The 22,486-nt window shown below is 45.6% G+C and overlaps 1 protein-coding gene across 4 annotated transcripts in view; it reads left to right on the forward strand.

Moving 5' to 3' along the window:
- Nucleotides 1-8,839: 8,839 nt before the first annotated feature.
- IKZF2 (IKAROS family zinc finger 2) overlaps nt 8,840-22,486 on the forward strand; it is a 114,280-nt gene continuing 100,633 nt past the window's right edge. Inside the window, exons 1-4 of one of the 4 annotated variants that reach the window (XM_074910343.1) lie at nt 8,840-9,085; nt 10,523-10,558; nt 11,858-11,906; nt 12,606-12,710. In XM_074910343.1, the coding sequence (XP_074766444.1) occupies nt 11,873-11,906; nt 12,606-12,710 (139 nt within the window). In that variant the 5' untranslated portion in view covers nt 8,840-9,085; nt 10,523-10,558; nt 11,858-11,872. The remainder of the gene's footprint in view (nt 9,086-10,522; nt 10,559-11,857; nt 11,907-12,605; nt 12,711-22,486) is intronic. The other 3 variants (XM_074910344.1, XM_074910346.1, XM_074910347.1) reach the window with 3 other exon arrangements.

Here is a 22,486-nt window from a genome sequence, read left to right on the forward strand (position 1 = left end):
AAATTCTGTGTTTTGAATGAGGAAAGTTTTGTTATGAGAAGAACACTCTTTAGCAGTGTACTGATGCAATAAACTGGTAAAAGCAATTCAGAGAAGGATTTTTAAGGAAAAGACGATGGTAATATCTGCAGGTTTTTTTCTATTTATGTCCTTGTTCATAATGCTGTAAAAAATGATTTTTTTTTTCCACTTTTGTAGATTTTAGATGGGGTGTTTTCAGCTGAAATCAGTAGGAGAGTATAAGCCCAGGTCTGCGCAGTGAAGAAGAGATAACTGATCTCGTTCCACCACCCAAAATCTTAATTAGAAGATTCCCTCATGTGGCTAATAAACAGAAACTAACATTTGTTCTTCCAGATCTCAGAAAAAAATGACAGTGTATTGGCAGTAGCTGGGAACAAAAGATTGTCTTTTTAATATAGAGACTGAATGATGTCTTCATTGATTTAAATCCCCAAAGGAGAACTAAGAATTGGAAACGCTTCCCTCTTAAAAACAAACAAACAGGAAAAAGGAGGCATTTTCAAACCACAAGAATGAAGTTATGTTTTTTCTGCTTGCGCAGTTATGTGTGGGTAATGTCTGGATGTAGAGAAATGTTATTCCTTTCCTGGAGTAAAATAAGACTAATAAATAAAACTTTGAAAAATGAAGAAAACCTCTACAACTAAATGAATCAGTATCCTAAAAAAAGTCTGTGGAGCACTCCATCAGCTCTGCTGCTGGAGCAAGACAGAGGAATGCTTCGCAATAAAAATTAACAATGCAGCTTTAAAAGGCTGTGGTCAAACATTGTTTCATGTAACACTGAGAGGAGCGTAAAAAGATGCTAATGTTTTATTTTTACGATCTAAATTGTTGCTTGTGGTTAATCAAAGTTAACCTGGCTTCACTTTAAAACTGATTATGTGGCCAGTTAATTTAAGGTGACTGTATTTTCACAATCAAACCACAGGACACTCCTATGATGACACTTTGCTTAAGGACACAAAAGAGGCATACAACCCCCCTATTTTTTAAATGGCTCTCTCTTGCACGCTCGCACGGCCTCTATCGCAGCTGTGTCCAAGTCCTTGCCCCTCTTGCTGAGGTGTTCCTGATTCTCAGCACAGTTGATAGAGTGATAGAGGAGAATAAATACTATCAGGTTTATTTTCTAGATGAAGAATGGAAATATGAACAGGGATATTCACCCACTGTAAGTAACTGATTTAGCTGGCTGGTATCTCCAGCGTCCCTATGCAGTCACTGGAGAAAGAAATGCTCCTCTGGAGAATGACTGCAAGCAGGAATCTAATTTTGGTGCTTGGAGTTGCAATCTGGACTCATCAGTCTTCTCCATGGACTCCAGGAGCAGCTGAGGAACAGGAGGCTAAACAAGGGTCCTATAGCAGAATACCACTTGTAAATGGGGGGTGGAAATGTATATCCTCCTCCGAAGCAAGGCATGGAAAGCGAGTCATCCACAATCTGGATTTAGACTTAGTTCCCAGGCTGTCCTTCACCTCTGAGATGACGGCCTTTGGCTCAGCTGTGCCACTTCTGGACGTGAAGAGCTTGGTGTTTTTGTTTTCTAAGACAATTTTACATTCTGACTTCATTACTCATGAGACTCTGATGACTTGCCATTTCTGCAATGACCAAAAGACTGGTTTGGATGGTAGCTTTTCACCTCCAGCACTCACTGTGGTGGTGGCACTTCACACTTGAGTCCACACATTGCATGGAGCAGCACAGAGGGGACTGACTAACCCCTGCCCTGCTCCCCTGGCCTGGGACAGCCATGCCTGCCCTCTGGTTCAGGTCGTGTTACAGAGCCCCACACCTGCAGGAGCTGCTGTCAGCCTCAAAGATGCTTTAGCTGTTTAGTCCCTGACCACTACAGCAACTGGTTTTTGACCCACCACCCCTTCCCGGCTCCCTACAAGCACCAGCACGGTGCTGGAAAGAAGGTGAAGAAAGAGGGACAAGGACTAACGAGGGTAAAGTACATTCCAGTAAATCCATGCTGACTTCTTTGTAGCAATGCACACTGAACAGGGGTGGTGGTGTTTTTGGAAATGTGTCAAGTGAAGAGTGAAATGAATAAACAGGACATCCTTCAGATGTTTTGAAGAAAGACCCTGGGACACTGAGGGAAACTATGCAACCACACAGGTAGAATCAGGGGAAACAGCCTGCTGACCAGGGAGATCTGCAAGCTCCTGCAAGGTAAGGTGAGACGTGAGCTTAAAACATGACAGCTACTTCCCTCATGCACAGCATAGCTCCTCAGCAAAGGAGTAGTGAGATGCCTAAATACTCCTGCTAAGCAAGAACATGCACAGTCAATTAGACTACCTAACTTTATGATAAGGTCAGCAATTTGTTTCGTTGTTTGAAAACTCCTACCCATAGCTGTCCAGAGTCGAAGCTGGGTTGGCAGTGTGAGGACCCCGAAGGCACTAACATACCCTAATGACCCTGATCAGCCTCAGATGGGACCTCAATCCACACTCCTGCCATTGGGCCAGGACCCTGTTTAAGCTCAGCACCATGCTTTGCTCTTTGTTTGGGATGTGCTTGGGGAGTGCTGGTCTCTTGTTTGGCCATGGTTGTGCCCCTGCCTAGGCATGGACCTTGCTGATCCTGACCTGCAGATTTGTTTCTTGGCACGATGTCTGACCTCCCTCATCCCTGCAGACCTGCCTGCAGGGTCTTGGTTAGACCTGGCCTTCATCTCTGGCCTGCCCTACTCCCTGCTCAGGGTTTGTGCTGGTTTTAGCTGGGATAGAGTTAATTTTCTTCATGTAGCTGGTATGAGGCTGTGTTTTGGGTTTGTGCTGGAAACAGTGTTGATAACACAGGGACATTTTGGTTGTTGCTGAGCAGTGCTCACGCAGAGCTGAGGCCTTTTCTGCTCCTCACCCCACCAGCGAGGGGGCTGGGGTTGCACAAGACGTCAGGAGGGGACACAGCCGGGACAGCTGACCCCAACCGACCCCAGGGATATCCCAGACCATGTGGCGTCATGCTCGGCACAGACAGCTGGGGGAAGAAGGAGGAAGGGGGGGACGTTTGGAGTGATGGCGTTTGTCTTCCCAAGTCACCGTTACGTGTGATGGAGCCCGGCTGTCCTGGGGATGGCTGAGCACTCGCCTGCCCACGGGAAGGGTGAATGAATCCCTTGATTTGCTTGTGTGCGTGGCTCTTGCTTTACCTGTTAACCTGTCTTTGTCTCAAACCAGGAGTTTTCTCACTTCTACCCTTCTGATTCTCTTCCCCATCCCACTGTGGGGGGAGTGGGTGAGTGGCTGGGTGGGGCTTGGTTGCTGGCTGGGGTTAAACCAGGCCAGGGCTGTGGGACAGACCCTGACTGGTGAGGTTCTTGTCATGCTGGCCTGGGACACCCCTGTGGCTCCTGGCCCCCAGGGAGCCACTGGCTCATGCTGTGCACTTATAGGTAGGTTGGATTCAAAGAGAAAATGTCCTTATTCCTTAATTCTTTGCCAAGCATTAAAGAGCTGTAGCGTTCAGAAATGTATACATAGGGTGGTCTTATCTAGTCTGTATTTCACCCAGGATGCATCGGCAGTGTATCAGGCTGAACCCAGATGTCAGTGTCAGAAGCCTTACGAGACCTGCTCCCATGATGTTTGCAGCCCAATTTGGTAGAAGTCTGCTGTATTGTAGAAGCCCCTTCAAACCCAAGTGGCAACCTTTGGCATTTTGAGGTTCAGCCTTCACATTAATCCTGTCATAGAGAAATGGAAGAACGCCATTCCCGCCAAATTTTCAGATGTTGCAAAGCCATGAGCCTGGTCGCTTGTCACTGAACGTTTCCTGGCACTCTGCAATACTCAGCATGATTGACACCTATAATTCTGCCAAATTTCAGCTCAAGTAACAACTGTCTATCTGCCTAAATGCCTCCAGCAACTCCAGTAATTTAAATCGGTCTAGCATACTTTTGTATCAGCTGCTTCATGAACTTCACAAGTCTGTGCTGTTCACTGTTCCGTGCTGGATGTATATCATTCTGTTGGTACTGTGACTTCCAGCCGTAAGCAAAGCAAGAGTTAATTCTTAATTTTGTTGAAGTACTAACTGAGAAGCTAGGTCATGCATAAATCCTCATTGTGCCAGGTGCTGTACAAGCAAAGAATTAAAATGATCCCAGGCTGAAGGCTTCTCTGTTAGTAGCTTGTGTCATAATTAAATTTTGTTAGGACACTTTAGAATTTCCCTTCCTCACAAATGATATATCCATATACATTTATATCTCCATAATAAAAGAGAAAGCCTGTACACTTTTATTATTGATAATAAACCAGAAAATATAATACTATTTTCCAAGTAAGTTGGATATAGCAATTGGAATACACAGGGGTGAGGACAAGGATCTTTGTTTCTTGTACACTTTCGGGCTATATATACCTAAAGTTGTCCACTTTACAGAAGAAGGAAGAAGTATTTATTGTGAAAATTGTCTCTCATGGAACACACTGAATTCAGGTGCTGGTGCCCTTTTAAGAATCAAATATTGTGTCTTCATGAATAAAGCTCTAACAGTAAAGATAAGAGAAGAAAATACAGCAACCGTGTGATATATTAGCAGAATGTTTTACAAAGTCCCCCACAAAGCATCCGCTGCTCTTGAAAAGCCTAACCAGCCCAAGTGAGAAACTATTCACAAATTTAGTATTCAGATTACATACGCTGCCTTTTCAACTGCTCTCTGTACAATGAATGCCTGTACAACTACAGTAACAGACACAGATCTACAGTTTCTGTGGCCTTTGAGCTATTATGAGTATTGTGCCTCTCCATAAATTACATCTGCATGTCCTGAAAATACCAACTGTTTTAACAGGAATTAATCTATAGGCTTTTATCTTGGTGAAATACAAGGGATACAGTATGTTGTGTCCCTTTTAAAATTAATAGGGTATACTCTGAGGATATTAAAGGGTGTTCATTATTTTCTTTATAGGTCTCTTTATTGATGCATATAAGCATAAAACAGTGCTTTATTGTAGTAAAGAGGAGGAGACGGAATAACGAATAGATTAGTGCTTATATGGTTTTGAGATTGCCCAACACAGAGCTAAGTAAAGAAAGGTCTACGTTTGTCCTCCCCAAAGTATGTTGGGATTTGATCCAGGTTGTCTTCAAAGTGCCCCTTCTGTGGGCAGAAAAGAGACTGTTCAGTCTGAAGGCAAGAAAGCTGATGCAGGGGGCTGCCGCTCTTTGGTGTTCATAGCTGTCCAAGACAGCAGTGTGTCCGATAAATCTAAATAAAGCTGGACCTTTTGCCGCTATGAACTACTATTTATGTGAATACCTAATAGAAGTGTTTTGGGAGTGAACTCCTGGAATACCTTGACCTTATACAGGCATATAAAAAAGGAGGATTAGACAATTTAAGCCAGAATTTACATTAAAGCATCATGGTTGTTTGAGTAATAATTCTCACACACGTGCGTGTGCATGCACACACGTATATATGGGTTAAATGTTTGAATATTTTGCTGAAAATAGGCTGAGCCCATCCCTGACTTATCAAAGCACATTACTGACAAGCGATGAGGAATTAAATTCTCCTCCCAGAGTCCCTGTGAGACGGGAGAGCTCTACTGTCTCCAGCACACAGCAGGAGAGCTCAGGCCCGGGGGGAGACTGAGCGAATGTCCGGAGGGACAACGTGGGTCTCAAGAGTAGGTGGCTGTCAGCACAGGCTGTGATCCTCAGGCAGTGGGGCTTGTGTGGCAGCGAAGGCTCCTTCCGTCTTGCCGGTGGAAATGGAAGGGGCAGGGGCTGCCCACCAGCCCCACAGGAGCTTCAGCAATGGCTCTTGCAGAGGTGTGCTGAAGTGACCTCTACAATGCGGCACAAGACCATGGCAAAGCTGAGAATCGCTCTTGGAGAGTTGCTCGGCAGAAAACCTCTCATGGCATTATTCCCCACGTTTCAGAAACGGAGAACTGAAACGCAGGGAAGTAACGACTTGGCTGAAATTACACGGAGGACCTCTGAGCGTGCTCGGATGGGAACCCATGTCTCCTGATCCCCAAACTGTCGCTGGGTCCTGAAGCTCATCCCAGCTGCTCTGCTGAGGCTCGTTTGGGGGCAGGTGTGTGCTGGATCTAAGTCACCGCCGAGCTCTCGCTGCAGCCCCCGAGCTGCGTTTTGCATTGAAACCAGTGACTCACCCCCATGTTGCTGTAGTGAAGATGCGCTCATCTCTGCAGTCCTTGGAGTGAACAAGCTGATTTTTAAAGGCAAACCTTTTTGTTTTATTCCCTGTCCCTTACTTCTCCTTTGGTCACTCCTCCTTGTTTTCACAGATTCATTTGGTTTTGAAAGCTTATGGAGCTGCAGGATTAAAAAAAAAATCAGAAATAATTACTGTAGAGGATGGGTCTGGCTTTTCCCATCAGCTTCCATGGTTCAAGCAGGTTCCAGCAGTTTTGGGAGAAAAGCTGTTAGCTATTAAATTATTACCTGTAAAGAGAGCCAGCTGGAAGCTTTCAGTTTTCAACATTTTTGATGAAAAGTACCATAAAAATCTTGACAACTAGACTTGTAGCATTTCAATGACATGTTTTGCATTTGTCCCGGCTTTTCAGTGGTCTGTGAAAGTGATCAAAGGCTTCAAAATGCTGCCAAGACCCGCATCTCAGAAATTTTGACCACCCAAAATGAAGAGGGGTGCAGGGAAAAAGGCAAAACCCAAAGTGTGCGCTGTTGAGTGAATTCATCTGGACAGCTTTCGGGAAGCCACTTTCCATCTGGAGAAGAATGTCCACGAGGAGAGTTATTCCGGCATAAACTGTTACGATATAATTACACAGCTATAGCTATGCCAGCCTATTTTCTGATGTAGGCAAGCCAAGTCTAGTTGTTGAAACGTAGGCGTGGGAAACAAGAAGTCTGCTTTCTAGGCTCAGCTCTGCGTGCTCTTTGTGGCCTTGGGCCAGTCCCCTAACCTTTCTGCCTCCTTCCTATGCAAAATGAGAAGACTTAAATTAACCCACTTCACAGGGGTGGCGTAATGACTAATTGGCTAAAATTTGTAGTGCTGGGGAGGGAGAGAGCTGTCTATTAACTTCAGTGTCTTTGGCTGGCTGAATAATTTACTGTGTTTTTAAAAGTGGAGTTTGTCTCCCTCTCTCAGGATAGGGCGGCTCTGCCACCACAAAGCAGAACGTCATTTGATGTGAAGTGGCTGAGCTCATAAAACCTGGGTTTTACTTTACTGTCCCTAACCACCGTATTGCGCTCGCGTGTAGCTGGAGCAAGAGTTAAGGCTGTAGTTAAGATTTTGCTCGAAAGCAAAAAAATTTACGGTACCTGGAGCCTTTGCAGGCTTTTGATACACGAAGAACATGGGTATATAGCGATGAAGGTGCACTCATCAGTGCACGTCTGAAACTCGCTGGCAAAATGTGTGTGCTATTCCCCTTTGGTACCAGTGAAAATAAAGGATAACTCCCTGCTACTTCTGTCGGTTGCTCTGTTGGGTGAAAAGCCTCAAGGATGTGTGGGCAGCCTGAATTCCGGTGCTTCCTAGTGTTTGTGTGCTTAACTTTGCAAATTTAAATTTAGTATCCGTGTGTATAGTACATGACATACACAACCACAGCTTCTTAATGGACCGTTAACTCTGGTGCCTAATAATGGCATTACCACAGTCACCAACACCCAGCAGTGCAGCTGCGATGAAGAGATGCTCGAAGAAGAAAAAAGGATGATGCTGTTGCACCTGATCGAAGACCCGTCGAAGGCAAGGAAAGCTCCTGTCAGAAAGCACGTCAAGCCTTCACGCTCGGCCCCGCAGATGCGGGGTGCTGCTCTGCTGCAGACGTGCCAACCAGCTGCCGTGGGTTTGGGTCGGGGCCCCAAGGTGGGGCTGTGGCACTCGGAGGTGTTATTACTTCAGCGTCGGCTGTGAAGCAGAGCGAGGGTTTTCCCCCTTTCCCACCACGCCGGCTTCTCAGGAGAGGGGAAAAATAGCGCGGCAAAGCTTTTATTTTACCCGGGCTTTCTCTCTAAGAGTAACACTTACAAGAAGGGAAAGAAATCACCTCATATTTACTCTGAATGTTCAATTAGATAACAAGCACGGCAGCTCTGAACCCTTCCCCTCCGGCTTTACGCCGTCCTCCGGCTGCCCCCCGGGCTGCCACCGCGGCAGGAGCGAGAGCAACGCCAGCGCAGGCGGGACGGGCCGCGGCGAGGGGCGGCGGGCGCTGCGCACCCGCGGCCGCCCGGCGGTTAAAAATAGAAGTGCTGAATCATGACTCCGCCGGCAACTTCACCCGCCCGGCGGCGGCGGCCCGGCGCTCGCCGCCCCTGAGGGGAGGGGAGAAGGAGCGGGAGGGGGGGTGTGTGCGAGGGGACACGCGCGCACGGGGTATCCCGGTGCCCGGAGCGGGGAGGGGGGCACGGGGACGCGGCCGTGCCCTCAGGGGGCGGCGCGCGCGCGCGGGCGTGTGTGTGTGCGCGCGTGTGTCCGTCCGCGTGAGGCGCGGAGCGCACACGGCGGCGGCGGCGGCACTTGTCCTCTAATCGATTGCCGAGCGTGCTGAGCGGCCCTGCCGGCGCGGGCACCCGCCCCCCGCGCCCCCCCCGCTCCCCGCCACCGCCCCCCCCCGCCGCTCCCGGGAAGGCGCCGCGGGGCGGTTGGGGCCCGGGCGCGCGCGCTCGCGCGCTCCCGCGCCCGCCCGCGGGGCTGCGCGCGCGGGGGCGCCGGCGGCCGCGCGTGTCCGTGTGTGTGTGTCTGTGTGTGTGTGTGTGTGTGTGTGTGTGTCTGTGCGCGAGCGTGTCCGTGTCCGTGTGTGTGTGTGTGTGTGTGAGTGCGGGCGGGCGGCTGCCGCCGCCGCCGGATCGGTTTCTCGGGGTTTGACCAGCTGTCCCAGGCTAACCCTGCTCTCTGAAGATGGAGGAAGTAAAAACAGGATTACCCTTAGCTACAGCTCCACTGCCTTAGTTTCCATAGCCAACTGCCGTGCACAAACACACCTCCACTAGGCAGAGAGAGCCGACACTAATAAAAACACAAACAAAAGGGTGATGGAAGTGATTCACTGCCTGCGCGGCTGAGGTAAATCTGCGCCTGGCTTCTTTTTCTTTCTTTTTCTTTTTTTTTTCTTCCCTCTCTCCCCCCCCCCCCTCCCCCCTCTTTCTTCCCCCTCACCCCGGTCTTTCTTTCCCTGGCGGGGAGGACAGCTCCGTCCGGTCTGCGAGGCGGCTGGGGGGACGGCGGGGCTCTGCGTGCTGTGCGGAGGGGTCCCCGACTAAAGTGCGGTTGTGCTGCATCTCCCGCACGGCGGTGGGCTCCGATGACTTGTTGCTGTTAGCCCCACAAAAAAAAAAAAAAAAAAAGCCCCCCCCCCCCCCTTCAATCCATCCCAAGCGGGCGGAGAGGGGCGGCGGGGGTGGGCGTGCGTGTGCCGGGGGGCGGCGGGGCTCGCCCGGTCCGTTAGTCAGCGCCGGCCCCAACTGCCATTTCCCTCAGCGCCCGCCGCCACCTGCGGGCCCCCGGGGGGCTGCGGCCTGACGCGGCGGCGGCAGGGGGGAAAGACGGTGGCGAGCGGAGCGGTGCGCGTGTGTGTTCAAGGGAAAGGGGGAAAATAAAATAAAATGAAAAACGAGGCAGGACTTCCATGACTTTGACAGGTTGTGGTATGGGTGGGGAGAGGCAGGGATGAGGCGCGGAGCCCGGTGTCGCCCAGGGCCGGAGCGGCACTCCGGGGAAGTTGGCCTAGGTTTCCTGCGCGGGGTGTGAGTGCGTCTGCCGGGCCCCACCTCACCCCATCCCTCCCCACATCCCCTCACCCCGTCCCTCCCCACATCCCCTCCTCTCCCCCCGTTTTCGTGCCGATTCGTAACGAACCGGTGGATCAAGTTTTCCTCTCTCTCCTCTCTCTCTCTCTCTCTCCCCGCTGGTTAATCGCATTGCTGTAGCACCGGCTGACCTCCCTCCCTCCCTCTCCCTCTCCCTCTTTTTTTTTGTTCTTCATCTTCCCTCAAAGTATGTGCCATTCCTGAGCGAGTTCCCCTGCCGGCTCATCCCCGGGGCTGCCCGGCTCCCCGGCTCCGCATGCCCCACCTGTAAGTGCCGGGGGCGGGTTTCTCGCCCCTTTCCCCCCCACCCCTCCTTCTCCTTCTCTCTCCCCCTTTCTTTTAAAAAATATTTTTTAACTTTTCCCATCTTTCTCTGTCTTCTGCCCGGGCAAAACTCCCTCTCTCTCCCCATTCGTTGTGGAGAGAGAGGCTTAGCAGCTGGGATTTGCCATCACCAGCCTAAAAATGGTGACCAAACTTTTTTCTTCCCCTCCTCTTCCTCCTCCTCGCCCCCCCCCCCTTGAAGAAATAAAAAATAAAAGTCAAACCGTGTTTTAATTTCGGTTATGGATGTTTCTGTGTTCTTTTTGTCTTTCTTTCTCTTCCTCCTCCCTTCCTCCCCTTTCTTTCCTTCCACTTCATTGGCTGGGATGATCTTTCCCTGTTGCTTCTGATGTTTCTTTCTTTTTCTCAGTGTGTGCCTGCCTACCTGGACTAGGGGGAAGATAAGGTAATTTTGAAGGGCTTGAGGAAGCGGCTTACCTGTTTTGAAAACTTTTTTTTTTTTAGATTTCTTTTTTTAAGAGTCATGTGAAAATCAGTAATTGAAGAGAGTTTGGTAGCAGCTGGGCAGGTTGAAATTTAAGTGTTATGTGCTGAATGCCTTGGGAATTTGATCTGCTTTATACCAAAGAAGAGCACAGAGAAAAGTATTTATTTATTGGGGGAAAGGCGGCGGGGGGGGGGGGGGGGGGGGGAGGAAAGCGGGTTAAGGGAGGGGGAGGGAAGTGGTTTTGGAGACAAGAAGTGAAGCTGCCTGTTTTCCAGTAAGTAATGGAGAAATTCCAGGAGCCAGGGCTAAATATACTTGGCGATCAATACAGAAATGGCTCATTGTGAATAATTTAGCTGCCTGGTGCAGTGAGAGTTTTGAAACTAAAGGCAAAAAAGAGGCCGTGGAGGGAGAGAGGAAATAAAATTCTCCTCTGGTCATGTCAGATTCTTAACTTTTCCACTTAAAAGAACATAGTTATGATTATTGATCTATCTTTTTTTTTTTTTTTTTTTTCCCCCCTCAATATATATCAAATGATAGCTAGGGGGTGTCATTCTATACAGTTACTTGGGTTTCTGGAAAGTAATAGCTCGTTCTGTGTCAGCAAAGTGCTTCCAGAAACTTTAAGATTGCTTCACACCACAAAATGCATGATCTGGGAGTATTAAGTGTGATGTTTGGTCCCATGCTGTGGCAGATAAATAGGGTTAGAGTGAACAGGTGCGTGTACAGGTGTGTGCGTCCGTGTATGGTGGTGTGAGACAAAGAATTGTAGTAACTCTCAGAGGGGAACAGACACGGGAGGGCTTTATTTTGTTTAGATCAGGATGGAGTCTCTTAGAGTGCGTGTGAAAAGAGCAATTGTTAATAGTATCCATCTCCTCAAAGACTGTTCTGGCTGCGAGAGCTGGTAATTGATAAATCATTGCCATCCCAGCTTGAACAAAACAAGCGGAAAGTCAGGGAGAAAACTCTCAGATCAGGTAGAAATGCAAGTGGGAGACAGGGGTACAGTCAGATGAAGATGATCCCAGTGCTGCCTGCCCAGGAGGCAGCTGAATTTCTCTACTCACATAATTTGCAGGAAGAGTTCAGTGCTTTGCAAATGAGCACATGCAGTACACTTGCATGTTTCTCTAGGCAATGGTTGCAACAGCAGTAAAATGGGCAACTACTTAGGGCTTTAAGTAAGTTTAATCATTTAATGGTTGATACTGGCAGGCATCTTTGAGGGTGTACTTTTCTGCCTTGCAGCACTGCACTTTGACTATGGAAGCAGAGGCTGCTGATGGATATATAACATGTAAGTAGTCATTTCATTTGATTATTCTGAATTACTTTTCCCACTGTCCTTTCTATAATGCAGACACCTGAAACTTTAGCTTCGTTGTGTATGGACTTTGCGTTGAGATAACACTGGATTAATAGCATTTAAACATAAACTTTGTATATGACTGAAAAATGCGTGGGGAGGGGTGCGTGGCTGAGTACCTCTGGGTTTAAATATTTGCTGAGGATGAATGAACTTTGCAAATGAGAGAGAGTTCATCTTCAAAAATTCAAATAGCAGCCAAAAACTTTTTTTGCTTTCACTATGCATTTCTCCTGTTTTCTGTGTCAGGGTTTGTGTAAGTGCTTTGTTTAACTGTCAGTTAACCCAGAGCTTTGGGGGAGAGGTCCGTACGGTGAAGTTCTCCTGCCCAGCCTGGGTTCTCAGTGTCTGCAAATGAAAAGTAATCCTAACTTCTCTTGAGACAAAGCATCTGGGGCAAGGTTTGTCACAGGTGTGTGCGTAGAAGACTGGTGACAGTAGGTGTGGGGGGGCTCAGAGTCAATGTTTACTTGTGGCCACTGAGAGTTCAGTTTTTGCAGGCTGTGGAAGACCCCACTGGTAGAGGAGGGAAGGGTGAAGGGAGCAAGCAAGTTGTACTTTTCAAACTGTTGTGTTGCTCTGCTGATGAAAGGGATGGAAACTTACGGGGGACTTGTTTTGTGAAAGCAGGTGACAATGAGCTTTCGCCCGAAAGGGAGCACTCCGGCATGGCCATTGACCTCACCTCCAGCACACCCAATGGGCAGCATACCTCCCCCAGTCACATGGCAAGCAGTAAGTCTCTTCTTAAACCTGGTTCTCTCTAACAGTGGGTTTGGGTTAGTCTAGTCCTCTGGGTCCTCGGCTTGCTTACTGGGTCTTAACCACTGCTGTAGGCATTGCTAATAAAAGGAGGACAGGGTAGATATTTTTGGTTTGGTTTGGTTCTTTTTTTTTCCTTTCTTGTTCATGTTGATGTCTCATCTAATCATGAACGGGATTACTAGTCTGAACTATCCCAAGGTGGCATTTGAGAGCTGGTCCTTACCTGTTGCAGGTAGGAAAACACTAGGCTTGACATGTGCTGGTTTTTTTTCATCAGGTTTTGAAATCCAAATGGAAATTGTTGTTGTTGTTGTTATTATTATTATTACTTACTTGCTTCCCAAAACAGCTTGAAGTAGCTTTATTTGGAAACAAACACATTTTATTTACAAAAAGGCTTTACTCTGGCAAAAGTATAAAGTTAAAATATCTGGGCTTGGTGACAGGTTGTATTTTAGTATTCCATACAGAGACTTCAGCATCCTATTCATTACTTCAGCTTTGCCTTGGCAAGTCCAGAAGTGGCTGGGATAATTGGAAGTTTATGGCACTCGGTAGTTGACTCTCTAACAAACTGAAAGGATTTTGTTTTAGAATGTCAGCGGAGAAATTGAGAAAACATAGAGACATTTGGGAGTCTACCCAGAGCGTCAAGTGCTGATAATATTTTTATAATTATTTTCATGCTGTATTTTGGAAGTGGATAAATGTTCTTTACACACATTTCATAAAACCAACATCCTTTCTTTTCTCTGTGCATGAGTGCCACAGCTTGTTTTACTGTTGGTTACAATACTACATCAAGATATTTACCTTAAAGTAACTCTGTACTTGTAATTTAACATGCTTTGCTTCCAGTATACCTTCAGAAGGTTTCTCTCTATGTGATATGGATTTTCTTTCTAGTGTGTGTACTATAGATACATATTTATATTTTTAAACTGAGTGATTGTCTAATAACCCACTGAAAACTGTGAAAGGAAAAGAGAGCTTTTAGGGTTGCCTGCTTTAAAATACACAGTATATTGCCTTCAGAGTCTTTCTTACTGAGAGAAGGATGTTCCTTTCCTTTAAGAATTCTTCCTTCCTCCTGCAAATTACGAGTAAAACGCAGTTTTTATGAGCCTTTAAAACCGAGGGTTATTATGAAGATCTCCCAATTATATACATGTTGCTAGAGAATATGATTGCTAATACTCTGGACTGAACTTTATATGACAACCGATCATAATTCAGCATCTTTAGACAATTCCAATCCTGCTGCACTGGGATTCTGATATATTTTATTATGTTGTAAAAGTTTTACTACTCACTTTCTTCATTTTCTTTGTTTCCTTTTTATTAATGGGAAGCCTTCATTGGAAGGGAAAAAAAGCTCCCTGTTTTAAATCTTCTTTATAATCTAGACTAAAAACCAGAGTCAAATTAGGGAATAAAAAGATCTAGAATGAAGTAATGCAAAAATACTTTTAACACATTCAATATTTTCCTGTTCATTGTGTTAACAATTTAAGTGGTTTTTAAGCTTCATTAGTTCTTGCAACACACATGTATCTGCAGCCTTGGCGAATATCTTATTTTTTAAAATGTATTTTGTGGTATCTCACAGGTGCCTCAACTCCTTTCATCACTGCTGCTCTGCATTAAGCATGTGCTGCTGTTGAAAAATTAGGGGCTCTGCCTGGGGTTCTTAAACCAAGCGAAACTTGAACTTCCTAAATTTGTTGTAATTTATTTACTCTTTGCAGGCATAAGAATGTTTTGCAGAGAGGTGATTTGTTCTGTCTTAAGCATGGAAGGTATTGATTAGAGGTTGTCGGCTTTTGTGGCAGCTGTTATGTTGGTTCATTTAAGGTTTTTGGCCAAATCTTGAATCTGGCATGTGTAGACTAAATCGCCAGGCTGTGCTTTAGAGCTTTCCACCTGTTCTGCAGGGTATAAGAAATCCTTTAAAAGGTTCAGTAACCCACAGGCCTGTGACCTTTTTTTTTTTTTTTAATATATTTTTTTTAGGTGAGATGGAGATGGTATGGAGGAATGTCTTTTTTAAATATTTTGTATGAATTTGGTAGCTCCTGTTGGATTGATCCATCATCCTTCATTGTAAGTGGAGGAAGTGGCTGTGACGTGTTTCAGTATGGTTTAATTTCTAGTGGAGCCATTGGAGACTGATCTACTGTTGGCCTGCCGTTACAGTGAAGCCCAGGGCATCTGATTCTGGCAGGGCAGGGTTTGCTAATGGAGGAGCTGGTACGTAAGGTGGCACATGGATCAGACCCCAAATGTTTCACTCCTGGTTTTGTTGCTAATCATCCCCAGAAGGTGGATGGCCTTATTTAGCTGTGTGCTCAGGATGTGCACCTGCAGGCCAGAGATCTAAGTTTTGACCTTTGTTCTTGCATTCCATTGAATCGTTTTGAACCACAGCTCTTAATTTAGGCTTAATTTGTGTCTGGCTCAGACAGAAAACCATAAGAAGCAAATTTCTTGGATCTGTACCGAAACGACTGAGCTGTGCTCTCCCAGCAACAGTAAATTTATTTGCTAGGTAAAGAGTTTTCTATGTTCGTTAGCCCCTGGCAATTGGTGTTAGTAGGAGTTCTGGCTGGGCTACTGGTGTTTTCAGGTTCTTTTCCAAAAGGTTTTGGGTTAAATATTTTGGCTTGTGTTGGAGAGTTGTCTACGGCATCCTTTAACCTATTATCATTTTCAAGTATTTAGACAGTATGTATAGGTTATGGATGGGGTTGACACTCAATTTTCCTTGTGAATGAGATGATCCTGAAAGATAAATCACAGTAAATTGCCTGTCATAGCTAACTAATGATCTTACATATACCTGACGGTATATATCTGCCTTTAGCAGAATACTGTATGTATTTTGGCAGATACTCTGTTCTGAAGTACTTTATTGTAGTTTTATGTACGCAAAGATTTAAAATATGTGTAAATAGTCAAATTGAATAGGTTGATAGATCATCTCACTTTTCTCTACAGCAAGACAAATTAGTGCTATACCTGCCGAGTACCTAGGATATGTTTACATAGCCCCAAATTGGGAAGTCCAGATTTTCTTCTGATCTTCCATAGGAAAACTCTGCCAAAGGCTGACACCCAGAGCTGGGCGTCAAAGGCCTGCTCAATTAACTTCGTGTCGGTACTAGAACATTCCCTGAGTGGCTCTAAGCCCTCCTATAGACTCCACCAAGTTCAAGGGTGTCCGCCAGTCTTCTTGCCTTCGGTGAGTGCTGAACTGGGCCATAAGCAACAAGGAACCTCCGAATAGGAACTGGTACGCTAATTAAAGGCTGATGGGGAATCCTTATAAAAGAGGCTTTAAAAAGAAGTAATTCCCAGTCACCTCCTCATAATACCACACTGAGTTCTGACTATAGTCATTAGAGATTTTTTTTCCCACCTGTAGATTAAAATGGATTTAGAAGAATGTGCCCTTTAGAAACCACAGGGGCACAGTTCGATTCGTTGACTCGATGACTACTTTGTACAGGATACTTCTCTAAGACCGCTTGCCTTATATCATACAGAAAATAGTAACAGCAGCTATTAGCATCTGACAGTCAGTGAGAGAGGAAACTTCCTCTTAGACTGGAGACTTTACAGTGGGTGTCCCAGATAATTTTCTTATCTTTGCTTTCATAGACAAAAGGAGCACTTAAATGAAACAGTCAGAACAATCATAAATATCAAACCCAACATCTGATGTTTGAAACTGATTAAAATTGTGGTGTGCTTTCAAGATGTGTTTATAGTAGCTTAAAGTTTTACTAAGTTATGAGAAATAATTTATTAAGAAAATAAGCATTATCAGCTGACTCTGTGAAAGTAACAAGGTGATTGCATTTTCTCCATGGTGGGGAATGATCGTGCTGTCTGACAAGATAGCTATTGGGACAACAGGGTTAAGTGTGAGTGATTTCAGCAGCAGTATTTAAAGAGAACTTAGGCAAGGTCTTAGTATCATGTAGCCAATACTGTATTCCCAGCGATGAGAGTGGACTGGCATGGACCATCAGTTGCACCTTCTTTTTTTTTTTTTTTTTTTTTTATCTTCAAAGCTCCAAATCTGTCTTGATTACTTTCGTTTTTCAGCTCTAAGTTGTCATGCAAATCCTGTTTTGCCACAGTTGTGTTGCCTTGAGCAGAAAGTTTCATGTACCACAGCTGTATCAGCACCACATATGTATGGATAAAGAAACGTAACTGTGGAGCGTGCCTTTTGGAATGAAACTGCATAAAATTAGAGGTTGCTTCATGCCTCAGCTACACAGCAAGCAAGTCTTGCCATCGCCAGAGTCTGCTGCCCAGGCATGTGAGGCTGGACCTTGCACTGGGATTCCTTTTGGCTCAGTGTGTGTTTTTTCAGTAGGATGAGGAAACGGAGGCTGAGCCTCTGCAGGAGACTTTTCTGTAGGGAGGGTGGTTGAAGCTGGCTGGGCTGGGCTGCATTGGGAGGACTGAATTAGTGCTTTGAGGCAGTCACTCCCCTGACACGTGCACTGGGGCATGAAGAATTCTGGCAGCCAAACTGCTGTGCTCTGAAGTAGGGAATCAGGCCTCTAGTTCTTCCAAATATCTTGGAAAGTGTGAAACACTGCATATGGTGCGAAAAACTTGGACTGGATAACCTTGAGATGCTGATGAATCTCTTTCCCCAGCAGCCTTTAAGGAGTAGGGTAGGCAACATCTATTGGTCTGGGTATCTTTGATCCTGCCTCAGTGCAGGAAGGTGGACTTTTGGCAGTTGCTTGAGATGTCCTCCAGTCCTTTGTGTCTGACTTTCCAACCTTGACAGTTTGATGTTTAGAGAGCTCAGCTGTGGAATTTCACGATGATACCCTATACAGATGTACCTGTGATCTTACAGGGTGAAGGGCGTTGAAGATGCACTATGCCAAAATGAGCTTAGATGTAAGGGATGAGCTCAAGAAAGTGTGGCAGGGAACTGGAAAAAGTGAGCTCCTTTGACACTTAAAGGAGCACTGACTTTGCCTCAGTCTTTTAAACTCAGACTCCCTGAGAGTTCCTGGGGGAATAATACTCATCAGAGTTTTAGCCAATAGGTTTAGTCTTCTTGAAATTTAAGGAGGAAAAATAATAAATAAAAAGATGATGATCAGTCTTTAAACAGAAACCTAGGTTTTTGTCCACAACTAAGAAATTGAAGATCTGCAGAGCAGTGTACACTGTTTGGGGTTTTTTTGTTTTTTGGTGTTTTTTTTTTAAACAAAAGAAAAAAGGGTTACCTGGAAGTGACATACTTGCTGGTATGCACCTTGGATTGTCGTAGCTTCATCCACATCAGCTTAGATTTTTCACACGGGTATGTTTAAAATCATTAAATAGTTCCTCTGATACAAACTCTGCATAAACACCTACTAGTTTCAGTGGCTACTCGCTGTTTGTTTAAGTTGTTATCTAAGGTGTTTAAGTAGGTGTTTAAGTAAGTTATTTACTAAGTTAGTTACTATCACACTCCAGTGACGGAGAGTTCCCTTGTGTATTTTAAATATCTTTTGTCACAGTCTCTCTGGCATTCCCTATGGAGTCAGATACTCAGCTGAAAAAACATTCCTCTCTCTCGTTGAGTGTTATAATGAGGGTGGAGCAAAATGATCAGTTAATCTCATTAAATAGGTTTTTATTCATTCTGATGGAAGTCTTTTGAGAGGTCATCTGCCAGGGCTTTGTTGCAGCACACACCTTTCTTAGGGAGCTTCTGTTATTCTCTTGGAGTGTCAGGTTCGGTTAACTTTCCTTGGTACACACCCTGTTACAACACTCAATGCTCTTGCTAGCTTGGTAGTCAGCAAGTTTTTAGTGTTTGCTTCTGGAATTTCAGTTCTTTTTCAACATGCCAATGAAAAGAGCAATCCTCATCTTCCTTGAAATGTGGCACTTTGATAGCAACTGGAAATGAGATACCCATTAGAGAGTGCTCTGTCTTTCCGATCCCTGAACCCAAGGAGGGAAGGTGCCACTCCTGTTGAAATCAGTGGGTATTTTCCCTGGAAAATTGGATCAAGGGCTTGTTTCCCATTCCTGTGGGCCACAGGCTCTGTCTGGTCTTCCAGCTAAGTGCTGGTGTGCAGGACTAGGTTTTACAGGTGGAAATGCAGCTACCTGTGTCATCTTTGTGCATTACTGAGGGTGAGTTGTGCTCATCCTCCTTCCAGTGACAAAAGGGCACCTTAATGAAGCGATGCTATTCTACCTGGGAGAAAAGGCATAGCCCTCTCCTGCTTTTTCCTCGGTAATCCCAGTGAATCAAACTCCTCAGGGGATCCACCTTGAAGCAGCTCTGTAGAAAATTTCAGAGAAGGCTGTGCCACTGCTCTCTGTAGTAACAAGACCTGTTGCTAGCCCGGGTGCACCGCCTGTGTCACGGCATGTTGTCCCTTGCCTAGAGCAGTGAACACTTGTTTGGAGTCCAGGCGGCTGACTGCTGCATCCAAACGGCAGGAAGCAGAGCTGCGATTATCAGCGAGAAGCGATGAGGCTTGACGGGTATGGCTCTGGGCTAGGTGACCAGAGGCCCAGGTTTTCTCCCAACTCTTGCCATCATAGGAGAGTCCTTTCATGTTTTTGTGCTGCATTTTTTCCCCCTCTTGCCTTTTTTTCTGAATCACAGAGGCTGTAGATCACTTGTGGTTTGAATGACACAAGTTAGGCGTTGTCAAAAGTAGGAATTACAATATCTACAGAACAACTTAGGGGTTGTTTAACATTTAATTTTTGCAGCCTCACAATGAGACACATTCAGAAGTACCTTAAGACCAGTGTAGCTTATTTCCTGTCCCACATAGGAATAAAGTGCTAAAGCACCCTGTTATGTTGTGATTATCTTAGAACAGCCACAGCATTTTAACTCTTCCCATGCAACCGAGCATTACCAGATCTGTGTGGACAAACCGCGATTTACACTACCCAGCAAAATGTGCCCTTGATCCAGAGCCAGGTCTACATTACCGGCTTCTGCTGGCACTGCTGTGTCAGCCTGTGGCTTTGAAGAACTGTAATCCCTCACAGGCGGAGCGATGTTGGCAGAAGCTCCTGCTGTGAGCACAGCCCTGGCTGGCAGGGTCACCTGCAAGCGGTGTTACAGGTGTTACACTGGAGCGTACCGTAAAACAGCAGACACCTTTCCTGGAAAAGCATGGGATTGATTGATTCCACCCTCATTTCTGTGCTGATAGGTCATGTAAACATCCATGAATGAAACCTCTTTTTTTTTTATTAAAGTGACTTTTGTTTTCTCCACACCTCTTATTTTTGCTTTCCAGTTTTGGGGTTTATTCCCATAGCATAGCACCACAGAGGTGGTGAGCTCCGTGTGCATCATACCCGCTCTTTCAGCTCACTGTTGCTCTGCGTTCGGCCTGTTCAGAAGTCACAGGGCTCCTGGCTTCTCCTCCAGTGAAGCCAAGATTGCTGGTGGGATTCCTGTGCCCCCTCAGGAATGGGGGAACACCTGTAGGTGGTTGGAGGTCAGTCCTAGAGTCAAACTGCACTCCCAGCCCTGATGTAGAGGGTCTGAATAACTGCAGCTGCCAGCTGGTGGTGAATGAAAAAGACAGCAGAGTTTAAGTGCATCATCTCCCTAGGTAGGCAGGAGCCCCTCTTCTAAGCAGGCTGTGGGTTTTACGCAGAGCATGAGCCAAGGAACCTGATTCACCCCAGACTTACCTCCCCTCTTCCCACCATAGTTCCATGCTACCTGGAGAAGCTGCAAAGACTGTTTATTTTCACCCACTCTTTCTGATGGGATATGGGAACCACCTGTGGGGCTGTTCTGGGCACAGGTGTGGTCACTGCAGTAGGGGAGCGAGAAAGGGAAGACCAGTGGGAATATTGAAGTCCTTGCCCTATCGCTGGGCTAGAGAAGGCTTTCTGAGGACTCAGCTCTGCTCTCTGCCCTGAAACTTCACGTAGTGATAGGGATAGAAGACCCAGCCACATCTTGGTGCTGTTGGTGTCAGGTCCTTTGTCCTGGGGGGTGGAAGTCTGGAGCAGTTTCCAAAGAAGGTAGGATATACTGAAGCACAGAAAAATCCATTCACCTTTTTTGCCTGTCCTGTCTATCGCCTTTTTTCTCTTGAAGTTTCTTCTTATGTGAGGAGGTAAGACAGTCCATGTTTCATCTCTAGCTAATGGAAGATCTGGGAAGGAATTATAATAGAGGTGCTCCATTTGCAGTTAAACCACATATGTGACAAAGCTTGAGTTTCCAATGAGGGGTATTTCCTTGTTTATCCCCTTTGTTCCTCCACTTGCACAAAACAAGTGTTGTCCTAAAGGTAATGATGCTGTGACCTTCATCTAATGATGCTGGAGACTTCTCCAGCCTCTCTCTTATTAGTCCTGCTTGGCTTGCATTCCCCTCAACCTCCAAAAACACCTAATTACATCAAGAGACAGTGATGTTGTCCTGTTTTTTCTCGAGGGACAAGTGTTCCTTCAGTCTATGAAAGACTGTTCCTTCAGTCTTATGTTGGTGAGTGGCTGAGAAAGGTGGCTGGAGAAGCCTGTGATATGCCCAAATCCATGTTAATTTTTCTCATAATTACTCTTTGATTTGGGAATGTGTGTGCATGCAGTCATACAAGAATTCACAGCTACTCTCCTAGTCCTTAGCCCAGCCTTCGGACATTTTATGATTCCCTCTGCAAGGAAATGTGCTCTCTTAGATAATGGCCTAGCCATAAAACACAAACTGAGACCTTTTTTGTTAACTATATCTGTGCATCTTTAGACTCCAGCAGCATAAATTAGAACACTCACTTCTGCCCAAAGAGCAGCAAACAGGATGGTGTGAATTCCCTTCTTTTGAAAGTGAAAGAAGTTGTCTCTTTCTGTATGAAAACAGCAAGTCTTTACACAGAAAAGATATGAGGTCTATTCATTTGAGGAAGAGTAGCTATTCTCTTTAAGTCATGGATGGTTTAAAAGTTTCCAGGAAAGAGTTGCAGTAGATTGAAGACCTTGTTTTGGTTAGCAGCCAAGTCTGTAATAGGGGGACAAGGCTCAGGCAAAAGAAGAAAACGGGGTTTGGTTTTGGTGGTTTTTAATCTTATTTCTTGAGAAATTGATATCCTGCAGCATCTGTTTTGCCTTGTCCAGATAATGGCTCCTGAAGGGGAACAGATCTTCTTAATTAGCAGTTTTTCCTACTGCTTTTAATTTTCTGTTCCTAGGTACAGCCTTTGTATCACATATGTAGTGTTGTGATGAGGGGCTCCTCTCCTGGAGAGCCTGCAGTGATCTGGTACCCGTGCAGAGTTTGCCCGAGTACAGAAATATTTTCAACTACATCACTGGGCCTTAAATTCACACCATGCCTTAATCTTCATCATCTTTCAGATGTAGGCATGTCCTAGACATATATGTGTGTAACAGTTTTATGGTTTTATCTCTCAAAATTGAGTCAACTTTAGCAGTTGTTTTGGCCCTGTAACCAGCACAGGTGGTTCCTAAATGAGTTTAATACATCTCCATGCAGCTGTATGGACCAATCAAGTGCATCAGCTTTACCTGAGCCCCTTGTTTGAAAATTTCCTCTATCTTAAATACACAGGCCTCTCTCCATCACTGTTACGTATTATCCTTTGAATAATCTATTCTTCTAGAGTGTAATGTAATAATATCTCCTTGTTATATCATGCTTTTTCAACAATAAATCTTTGAGATTTACAAAGGATGCCAGTTGAAGAGATACACATGGGTGAATA

Source organism: Athene noctua, chromosome 7, assembly GCF_965140245.1.
Source record: "Athene noctua chromosome 7, bAthNoc1.hap1.1, whole genome shotgun sequence".
NCBI lineage: Eukaryota > Metazoa > Chordata > Aves > Strigiformes > Strigidae > Athene > Athene noctua.